The sequence below is a fragment of the Stenella coeruleoalba genome (genome assembly GCF_951394435.1).
Source record: "Stenella coeruleoalba genome assembly, chromosome: 5".
Classification (NCBI taxonomy): domain Eukaryota; kingdom Metazoa; phylum Chordata; class Mammalia; order Artiodactyla; family Delphinidae; genus Stenella; species Stenella coeruleoalba.
This window is the reverse complement of record NC_137150.1, coordinates 49,507,273-49,519,108: the sequence shown is the minus strand read 5'-3', so window position 1 is coordinate 49,519,108 and position 11,836 is coordinate 49,507,273. Positions and strand designations below refer to the sequence as shown.

At 38.9% G+C, this 11,836-nt stretch overlaps 1 protein-coding gene across 1 annotated transcript; it reads left to right on the top strand.

Annotated features, from left to right (window-relative positions):
• Nucleotides 1-464: 464 nt before the first annotated feature.
• Nucleotides 465-10,369, top strand: SLC2A2 (solute carrier family 2 member 2; the record flags this gene model as incomplete). Its single annotated transcript, XM_079922082.1, has 7 exons — nucleotides 465-557; nucleotides 1,694-1,856; nucleotides 2,345-2,532; nucleotides 4,977-5,081; nucleotides 9,119-9,220; nucleotides 9,878-10,081; nucleotides 10,169-10,369. 7 exons carry the CDS (start codon nucleotides 465-467, stop codon nucleotides 10,367-10,369), a joined length of 1,056 nt encoding a protein of 351 aa, XP_079778208.1.
• Nucleotides 10,370-11,836: the final 1,467 nt, after the last annotated feature.

The window sequence follows — 11,836 nt, the reverse complement described above, 5'->3', positions numbered from 1 at the left end:
CCTTTATCAAGTAAAGAAGTTGGCCTAGATAAGTTCTAATTTCCTTTAATCCCACAAATCTATAGTGAGACTATTATTGTGTTTTTAAGAATATTGTTAAAGCATTCTTCAGTCTCTTTTCTGAAGATAACCTAAGGCATTGTGATACAAACTCAATATTAATATGGATTTTTTTAACTAAATAAGACAATGCTATGAATAATTGCCAAATGCATGACTAACCATTCCTTTCTATTTGTATATCCAACTACAACTTCATTTGGAGTCGCATCAACAAACATTCTTTGCGTAAACTGTGTGTAATTGTTGGTGACAAGGGCTCTTCCTTCCAATGAACTCAGGAAGGGAGTTTCAGCAGAATATTGACTGTACTTAAACAGAATTATTGTTATTGAGATAGTCCTGGCTACACTTTAACATTTATGTTCATGTTTCATTCAGGGTTAATTTCAGGCTTGGTTCCAATGTACATTGGTGAAATTGCTCCAACCACGCTCAGGGGCGCTATTGGCGCCCTTCATCAGCTGGCCATTGTCACAGGCATTCTTATTAGTCAGGTAAAAACTCCCATCCCCTACCTCACCCATCCTCTACTTTACCCAACTTCTCCTTCCCTGATTGTCCACTCTCACTGTAGAACGACACAGAGGAAAAAGGCAGTTCCACAGGTGGTAGTGGAGGTGGTATAGAGACATAGGATTTTTAGCTCAAAGCTAAAGTACTACTACTCCACTCTTCACTTTTCCCCTTGGAGTTGTGGTGGGGTTGGCACTGGAGGTGACCTGGTAAGCCAAGTCTTGAACTGCTGGAGCTATTCTAGAATTAAATTACTCCATTTAGATTTCAAGGAATAAAAAATTTCAAAATTTTGCCTACCCAGGTTTCCTTTGTTCTGAGCATCTTACCTGCTCAAATTTAATATGCAGCTGCTTACAATAGCAGTTCTTGTTCAGCTGGCTCTATTCTTTCCTTCTGTCCTACATTCTCAGAGGGAGTCCTAGAAGCTCAAACCTATGGCTATCCAGAGGATAAACTACTTGCAGTCGGGATCACAAAACTAGTTCTCATCAGAGTAATTGTTTTATTTATGTAACCCCATTCTATTTAAGTTCTGGGTAATCTAAAAAGAAATTTTTTTTTTTTTTTTTTTTTTTTTTTTTGCGTTACGCGGGCCTCTCCCTGATGTGGCCTCTCCCGTTGCGGAGCACAGGCTCCGGACGGGCAGGCTCGGCGGCCATGGCTCACGGGCCCAGCCGCTCCGCGGCATGTGGGATCCTCCCGGACCGGGGCACGAACCCGTGCCCCCTGCATCGGCAGGCGGACTCTCAACCACTGCGCCACCAGGGAAGCCCTAAGAAGAAATTTTTTTAACAAAGGTCCAAAAATGCATGATTTTTGCTGTTGTTTTAGATATCAAATGTGTGCTTAAAAGTTTGGTTGATTCACATCCTAAATGTCCCATAGGAGTTAATGAAAACAAATCTAGGTGAATTCTTTGTAGAACAAAGTGTCCATAATTCAGTTCAGATGAGACACACTAGCAGTAGTTTTCATCTTGTGCGTGCTTGTGCATACGTGAGTCACAGCTGTCAGGGATTACTATCAAATAGCCAAGGTGCTTTTTCAACAAACTGTTCCAGAAGGCAGATCCAGAGTGATGTGCAGTTGACATGCTTCCTCCCTGACTTTTCAGATCGTTGGCCTCGACTTTATCCTGGGCAATCATGAGCTGTGGCACATCCTGCTTGGTCTGTCTGCTGTGCCAGCTGTTTTCCAATCTTTGCTGCTCTTCTTCTGTCCAGAAAGCCCCAGATACCTTTACATCAAGTTGGATGAGGAAGCCAAAGCAAAGAAAAGTAAGTCTATGGGTGCTTTTACTTTCTTCCTATTGTTTTGGAACCATCAGCTAATGAGAAAGAGTGTGCATGAATGGATACTCATGAAATTGGTACCAGCGCTTTCCAAATGAAGTCAGTGATTATATGTAAGAAGAATATGCAAGATCACTTAATATGACGGGTGTATGCCATTTTGCAACCATAAACATTCACACAAACCCAAACAGAAAATCCACATACAGAGACTTCTAAAAGACCTTTCCTGCATTATCCTTCTATGATAATGAGGATCACAGTTTTGTTTGTCATAAGATGAAGCGAAATGTTCTGCTTTTTTGAGAAATAAAAAAGCAGGATTTAATTTAACAAGAAAGAATTTCCAACACCCATGCTATTAAGTAACAGAAAGGGCTATGCAGAACTGTAGCTCTTTCATTAACATAATACAAATAAATTTATTTTTGTTTTGACCTGAGTTGTGTCAACCTGATCGTTTTGGGGGACAGGCTTGAAAAGACTCAGAGGAAGTGATGATGTCACCAATGACATCACTGAGATGAGAAAAGAAAGGGAAGAAGCATCAAGTGAAAAGAAAGTCTCCATAGTTCAGCTCTTCACCAATTCCAGCTACCGACAGCCTATTCTAGTGGCATTGATGCTGCACATGGCTCAGCAATTTTCTGGAATCAATGGGGTAAGTTTAAGAACGTCCCCTAACTCTTAAGAGCAAAGTGAATTAAGATAGATGAGGAAAGGGGTTTAAGTTTAAATAACTAAAGGATACTTTAAAATGTTGACGTCACATGTCTTACTGCAACAAATATATTGAATGAGCATTAATTTTTTGTCTTGACTCATCTGCCTTCTAAAATCAACTTACAGCTTTTTAAAATGTCAATAATCAATGGTCTGCATGTCTATTAAGATGAAGGTTAAAAGGCAAGTCATAATGAATACAAAAGAGGGAAGAGGAGAATAAATATAACTAGAAGACTAAATTACCAGGGGTTTCCAGAGTTGAGTGTCAAATTTAGGATTTCTGATAGCCTAAGCAAAAGGAGTCCATGATTCCCTCTGTCTATTTAAATGAAGTATACCAGATAGCCTTGTGCAAAGAAGTTTCCTGCCATCCAAGAAACTTTCACTCTATTTGGGAAGATAGCACACAAAATAAACAATAGAGTGAACTGACATGATATTGGTGAGTAAGGGTAATAGAAAAGAAATGACTGAAAAACATTCTGAGTACTAAACTAGCTAGCATTTAGGTTTTGAATTGAAATTCTCGTATTATGCAGACTAAAATTGTTCTACTGACAATTAGCTACTAGAAGAAAAAAATTAAGCATTTGTTAAGAAACTAGATAAAGAAAATCATTTATCCCCTTTCATTGCTGTTAAAAATGTGGTTTGGGCTTTTATAGTGAGCCAATCCTAGATTCACAAAGACACTTTGGGGGTGACTGATGAATGGGCAGAGACTTGGGGGAAGCAAAGAAAGCAAAAGTTGAAGCATGAGTTGAAGCAAAAGAAGACCTGAGCCTCACTCCACAAAGTGAATGCTGCTCTGCTGTGGTCTCCATCCTCCTTTAACAGGTCCCTGATACTCATTTTTTATCTCTTAACTCTTTATAACTTTGGGGCTCAGAGACCAAATCTGTATCCTCTCTCTCGGCTCTGCTTGTATATCCAAGAGCACAACACTTAATCTCTCTAAACCTCCCTGCTCTAGCTTCCATCCCTGTGCCTGACTTAGATACACTCAGGAAGTGTCGAACCATGCGCTGTCAGGCAGCCTAAAATGGTGGGCTGGTGTGCAGTGAGTAATCCTCTCCTCACTGAACACAGTCTGAACAGTCCTCCTGCGTCAGCCATGTCTGCAGGAAGAGGCACCAGCAGCAGGACATGTTATGTGGGAAAGGAACTGATGGAAGATGATAGAACAAAAAAGATGATGTAAAAGACTATTATAAACGTAAGGACATAACCAAATAATAAAGCCTATTAGGGAGGTTGTGAATCAGATTTCTCCATCCACTGAGATTGGTGGAAAATTTTGGGTTACATGCAATGACAACCAGAACTCTATACACACTGGTGAGAGTACAAATCGACACAACTTTTTTTAAAATTTTTTATTGAGGTATAATTGATTTACAGTGTTGTGTTAGTTTCAGGTATACAGCAATCTGTTATACAAATACATATATCCACTCTTTTTTTAGATTCTTTTCCCATATAGGCCATTACAGAGTACTGAGTAGAGTTCCCTGGGCTATACAGTAGGTCTCCATTAGCTATCTATTTTATATATAGTAGCATGTATGTGACACAACTTCTTTGGAAAACTGTTTGGCAGTATCTATCAAAGCTGAGAACATGCATACACTACAACCCAGCAATTCTATTCCTAGGTGTAAATGTATACATATTTTACCAAAAGGCTTGTACTAGAATGTTCATAGCAGCACTATTCATAACCACTCTAAATGATAACTACCTAAATACCCATCAATAGTAGAATGAGTAACTAAATTGTGGTATATTAATACAATTATACACTAACCAGCAATGATAATGAACAGCCTGAAAATACAACAATATGGATAATTCTCATAAAAGTAATGTTGATGCCAGATACAAAATACACACAAAATATGTGGTTCCATTTATATCATGTACAAGACTAGGCAAAATTTATCTATAAGGATAGAAGTTGAAAGAGTTTCCTTTGAAAAAAGGGTGACATTCAGGGGGCTTCTGGAGGGCAGGAAATGATTTATTTTTGATCTAGACTATACAGGTGTGTTTAGTTTGTGAAAATTAATTGAGCTGTACACTTAAATGATATGTGTACTTTTTTGCATGTATTTTATACTTTAACAAAAAAATGAAGTGCAGATGTACAGTTTTCAGCTAAATATAAGGAGAACTTTTAAGTGACTGGAAGCTTTACACACTGAAGGAAGATTGTGGTTTCTCCTTCCCTGGAGGAAGAGGGTGGATAAAACCTTTTGGGAGTTCTAGGGACCCTGGTTCCATTGAAACACCTAAAAATAAACAAACTAAAATAATTCTTGCTTTAAAGCCATGAGTGCTAGGCTCCTTGATTAAGGCTAAACTATTATTATTTTGCAGATATTTTACTACTCAACCAGCATTTTTCAGACAGCTGGAATCAGCCAACCTGTTTATGCAACCATTGGAGTTGGTGCTGTCAACACAGTTTTCACTGCTCTCTCCGTAAGTAAAATACTCTATATAAATATTCTGCTTGCTCCTCAGTCCAGAAATGGGAGTAAAATAACCTTGTAATATAAAAGTGACCTATGACTTATTGTCCACGTGTGGTGGGTATGTAGATAGAACCAAGTGGGTCACAGGAAGAGTCCTATATGTGAATAACCAACCACTGTATTGAGATTAGGCATAACTGAACAGGTGGATCACTGGTTCTCCTTATCTGCTGAAGATGTCATTTGTCACTCATTTGTGAATTAGTAACTCACTTGGGGGCACAGACACTTGGTATTTTTGTGTAAATACCTGGGCTCTTTCTCCTTTGCTCTGTACTTAAGCCCCTTGATATTAGCAAACAGCTTGTCATTTCTATCAGCATTGGATCCTAGATCCTCTCCTTCCATGGTTGAAAATTTTTATCCTGATATCTTAGAAAAAACATTTTTAAAATAAACATGGTCCTCTCAGTTAGATAGCTAAGCCTCTAGCAAAATTAAACTGATTCAGTAAATTCTTATGATGTTAGGCCATTGGGCAGAACTTCCAGGTAGTTCACAAGGCCCTGGCTTCTGGTGATGTATATGACTGTGATATTATGAGAGGATGGAATAGAAGCGGTTTATAACTTGAAATATTATTGCTATTTTTGAAATGTAACTTTTTCAACTGTCAAATGTTATTATACATTTTTGAAAATTTTTCTCCACAAGGGCAGAGGTCATATACTCTTCTTAATATCAAATACCTTATCTAAGGAACGATTCAGTATATTGACAGTAATAATATTTAATATAACAACCTAAGAATTAAAGTAAATAAAAAAACAACAGCAAAACCCCCCAAACTTCCCAACTAACGTAACTCACTTTAAAATGAGGATAATTGAGTTTATCTTTGAATGCAGATGTTAAAAAAGCTTGTGCTTTTTAATTTTGGTCACAGTGCTATATACTCAATATACTTTAGTCACTTGTTTTTCATTCTCTGCACATGGACTTTTAACTGTTACCTAGAGTAGTCAATAAATTACAGCCTGGCTACCTAGATCAAAAGGCAGGTTTGTCCAGACCACATTAAACAGAACTGGACCTTGGAAAGAGAAGGAAGAACAGATAATAAGGGAACACCAGTGCTTCCGTAGAAATGCCTTTAGAGGCATTTAAAGGCATTCATGGCCTGTTCAATCCAAAAGGCCACTCTAAACCAATAAAGGCCTGGTACTAGGATGGAATCCAAGGGACTATTCCCATTCTTTTGTCTCCTGAGATAATATTTTTGCAAATCCCACTTCAACATATTTTTTTCATATAGAGACTATGATTAAAACATTTTATGTGTAACAGGATTTGCTATGTAAAGCATCATGTTATCAAGATCAGGGTAACCCAAACTCTAAGAATATCTAACGAGAAAACGACTGCAGAATTCCATTTTTGTCCTCCCCCCACCAGCCAACCCCATGGAGTGGGAAAAGTTGTTCTGAAAATAGAGCCTTGATTATTTTGAATCTACCTTTTTTGAACTCATCCTTTTATTCTGTGAAAGTTTTTGCATGACTGACATAATTTTTTTTTTTTTTGCGGTACGCAGGCCTCTCACTGTTGTGGCCTCTCCCGCTGCGGAGCACAGGCTCCGGACGCGCAGGCTCAGCGGCCATGGCTCACGGGCCCAGCCGCTCCGCGGCACGTGGGATCTTCCCAGACCGGGGCACGAACCCGTGTCCCCTGCATCAGCAGGCGGACTCTCAACCACTGCGCCACCAGGGAAGCCCCCTGACATAATTTTTAAAAGTCAACTCTAATCGGCTGTCTAATTAACCCTCCAGGACTACAGATAACAGTTAACATTTTTAATTATATTTATTTTTGAAAAGTTGTTTTAAAGTTCAAAGAAGTACATAAAGGACAGCCTCTCAGTCATCCAGTTTCTCTCGCCAAAATCAACCAAGGTTACCGAATTCTGTGTATCCTTTCAAATAAAGATGTGCCATTAGGAATATGTACTGATAACATATTAATGTTTCAACAGTTTGGAAGGAACATAATCAATCTTTTTTTTCTGGATGAGTACTTAGAGAAAGAGATAGACTTTCCCAACTCGATGCTGAATTATGTTCCACATTTCCAGATTTTCTTTTAAACTAATGAGCTGGTAGAAGGGAGCCTGTAATCTTGAGTAAGAAAACAAAACAGGAAGAATATAAAGGGAACTGGAAGGCAGCATAGGTCCAGAGGAGAAAGAGTGGCTCCAAGTAAGCATCCAGGATCTGAGTGATGTACAGTGTCTGCAGCGAAAATGAGAATTAAGATCAGGTAGACATCTCTGGCCCCTGACCAAATCTCACCCTGTATCACACCCTTTCCTGAGTGCTCACCTAGCCCCAAGGAGGGAGTCCAACTCAATTTTCAAGGCATGTAGTTTTAGAGTTTATAATCCTATTAGCAATAATTGTTCAGAAATAGAAGGAACAGACACAGTAAAAGCCCTTATTCCTGAAGAAATCCTCCAGTTTTCTCAGCAGCTTGACATGGTGTCATCAAATCAGATTTAAAAGTCATAATTAAAGAGTCAAAATATATAGAGAAATTTTATGAACTTGAGAAAGGTTTGTTTTTCCCACTTTCTTCTCAACAATTAAACGTGGGCTCCTTGCTTCCCTGGTGGCCCAGTGGTAAAGAAGCCGCCTTCCAATGCAGGGGACGCGGGTTTGATCCCTGGTCAGGGAACTAAGATCCCACATGCCACGGGGCAACTAAGCCCATGAGCCACAACTACTGAAGCCCGCACGCCCTAGAGCCCATGCTCCGCGACTACTGAGCCCGAGCGCCTCAACAAGACAGCCCACGTACCGCAAACTACAGAGCCCACACGCTCTGGAACCCGCACGCCTCAACTAGGGAGAGAAAACCTGCACACCACAACTAAGAGAGAAGCCCACGCACCACAACAAAACATCCCGCATGCTGCAACTAAGACCCCACAGAGCCAAAAAAATTTTAAAAAAAATTTTTTTTTAATGTGGCTCCTTGCTTACCACCCTGAAGTGATTTGAAATTCTAATACGAAATGTCTCTGAGATGAAAGGGGCTTTCATTGTAGGTGAAAAGAAATGTTTCTCAGATATTTTCAGAGCCAAAGCTCACTATACTAAGGGTATTGGATTGCTGTTGCTTTACTGATAGATTTATGAGCCAAACCAATTTACTCACTGAAGTGAGAAATTATGACAGGTAGTTTTTGTGTGTGTGACTCTCCAACCTTGGCAGTATTCCAAGGATCAAGCAAGAGTCTATTCAACAAACTCTGGTCCTGGCTAATCGTAAATCTTAACCATTAGTACAAAGATCCACAGACCCACAGGAATCGACACCAAATCTCCCGAATTAGGATAAGAAAGCACTGTAACCTTTTGCTTTAAAGTCATACCTTTTCAAGTGGATAGTTCATGACCAGCACCAGGTACATTTAGGCTCACCAGAAAAATGCGGACCTGACTATTTTGGTAAGGCCATCAAACTCTGTATGCTGCCCCTGAGTGGACACAGTTTGACTTTATTTGCAGTAAGAAAGTTGGATGAGAATAGTTAACACATCAACAGTTGTACTGTTTCAGGGGTCTGCAGTGCTCAAATCCTTGCAGTTATAACTTAGGATAATTATCAGAAGGGAAATTAACATCATTTTTATGTAGGACCTTCATATTTTAAGTCTACAGGAAATATATTGGGAGAGGTCCAAGAGGTCCAGTCTCTAAATATTGCACCCAAAATGATAAACATCAGGTGGTGGTAATGCTATGGTTCTTTGTCTAGAATGGCCTGTTCAAATCAATGTGACGAAAGGAAGCCAGTAGTTGTAAATCACCTCTGTTCACTGAGAACAGCTTTGCCACCCCAGGCAAGAGTCACCCCCCTCCTGAGTTCCACATCTGTAAAACGGAATAACAGAACGGCCTCTTTCCAGCTGTATAAATTAGAATGATCTCTTTGGCAGTAAAAACGATTTAAGTATAAAGCCAATATGTTTTAAATTTTTCCTAGGTATTCCTTGTGGAGAAGGCAGGGCGACGCTCTCTGTTTTTAATCGGAATGAGTGGGATGTTTGTTTGTGCCATCTTCATGTCGGTGGGACTTGTGCTACTGGTGAGTTTGGTGCCTGCACTGAGATTTTTGGTTACCATATGATAGCACTTCTGAGCTGCAGGTTAAACGTTTGAGATTGACTTACGAAATAAAGCAAGAGGAACAGCATATAATACAAAGGAGAAGTGTAAAGAAAAAGAGAACTAGTTTAGGGGTTTAAATATAGAACATCAGCAGGTAAACTGTGCTTGTTACCCAGAGAGGCAGTGTATATAATAGTAGAGCACAAGCTCTGGGATTAGCCCAACCAGGTTCTAATCCTGGCTCTGCCACTTGGCTGCCTGTGTGACCTTGGACAAGTACCTAGACCTTTCCAGCCCAGCACCAGCATCCACTACTTTACAGGAGGTCATGCATCCTGTCTAGCAACCTTGGTATGAGTAGAAGCAAAGGTCACTGGATCTTTGCTTTTCCTCTTTCACAGAAAAAGAGTGACTAAGGGTCATGGAAAATCCTAATCCAGAGGATTTCCTATAGCGCAAAAGATTTAAGGATGACTAAACTTGTCTACAACTAGAATAACTTATACTTAATTGAATATAAACACATCAAGAAGGGAGCTATGTCATCTCTGAACTCAATGAGAATCTACCTAGCTAAAGGAAGAAGCAGTCAATGTCAGTTCCACTTTTGCTTTGTTTTTTGTTTTCTCCTCAGAATAAATTGGCTTGGATGAGTTACGTGAGCATGACAGCCATCTTCCTCTTTGTCAGTTTTTTTGAAATTGGACCAGGCCCCATCCCCTGGTTCATGGTGGCTGAGTTTTTTAGTCAAGGACCACGCCCTGCTGCTTTAGCAATGGCTGCGTTCAGCAACTGGACCTGCAATTTCATTATAGCTCTGTGTTTCCAGTACATTGCGGTAAGCAGCCTAATACTGTACAAATTTACTGAACAGAAGATAAGGTTGAAGAGCTGCTAATTGGAACTCTGTTTATTCTCTGTGCAGGACTTCTGTGGACCTTATGTGTTTTTCCTCTTTGCTGGTGTAGTCCTGGCTTTTACTCTGTTTACATTTTTCAAAGTTCCAGAAACCAAAGGAAAGTCCTTTGAGGAAATCGCAGCAGAGTTCCGAAAGAAGAGTGCTTCAACCAAAGCACCAAAAGCTGCTGTAGAAATGGAATTCCTTGGAGCTACAGAGACTGTGTAAAGATAACCTGCTTTTTGACAGGAACAGAAACAGGAAGGAAGCAGTGTTTTTTAAATGACAAGTTTTTTGAGAATTCTATATCTACATCTTGAAGTACTGTTTTATTTTTTAAAGAGATGTTATAGGCTTTGATCAGAAATGTCATCAAATATTACAAAGAAAGTATTTTTTTAACTTCGAGAATCTATTTTGGGTGGTAAGGCTCTATAATTAAGTAAACCAAAAAGTCTAGCTCATTTTGGTACACTAAATGGCAAGTACATTCTAATGTTCTTAGTGCTGTCCTTTACAACAAGAGTATCCTGAAGTTGAAGCAGTTTCAGAGTTATTGCACGTGACTAGAAACACGTGACTAGAAACCTGAAGACACAACCAATATTAAGCACGTGACTAGACACAACCAATATTAAGCACGTGACTAGAAACCTGAAGACACAACCAATATTTACATATTTACATATTTAAATACAATTAAGTTGGAATTTTCCTACCTGCAGACCTCATATCAATACTAAGGGAGATATGACTAGTGGCAGTAAGGTCCATGTTAAAATTGATAACTTTTCCAGTTTTTCCCCTCAGCTTTTTTCTTGTGCATTAGAATTTGTGTTGTGCTTAAAAAGCTTTTTCTGTTATTTTTCATGTGGAATAGTTTATTAAGCACATTAAAATATGGTTATAAAGAAAAACTTTTATTTTGGGTAGGCTTACCAAAATCTTTCAGTATTTGGGGAAAAAAATTTTTTTTTGTTACTTTGATGACCAAATGGTTTTTGTAAGATTAAACACTAAAAGGTTTTACCTGGTCATTTAGCATGGGTTATCAGTTAATATTAACAGCTATTATAAACCCATGTTAATTCCTTGCTGGTTCAATCCTTTGAGCTATAGTTTGTTTTGCGTTTTAACTGAGCACAGCTTGGTTTTCTGAGTTGTGTTATAAAATATACTCAAACAGTGATAAATCAAACACTTTGTATATCTCCTCAAACCCCAAGTAAGATACAACAGTCTAACCTAGGAAATTGGAAGTAAAAGATTGCTCTGTTTGTTAAAAAATATTTTCTGAATTCTTATGTTTTAAAATAGAGTTGAAAAGGTAAGGTTGGAAGATCCTGAGGGCAGCCTCCTGAAAATTCATGAATGTTTAATTTCAGACTTGATCGATATCCTTTTTTAATTTTCTTGAAAAGACTTGAGTTGCCTAACACAAAACAATCATCCCATTGGACGTTTCCTTTTTTGCCTTAGCAGTATATGGAGGCTATCTAAGCTGTTCTCTTGCAATTGCTACCATTTATTGTACACTACCTATGTGCCAGGCACTGTTACAAGTGCTTTTATGTGGACAAATTGGAAATACACAGATAATTGAACAGACTTTCACTTACAGTCAATTTTGCAACTATGGAAATACAGTTCTGATGGATACCAAAGGCTTAGCAGGGAGCTAAAGTATCCCCAGGC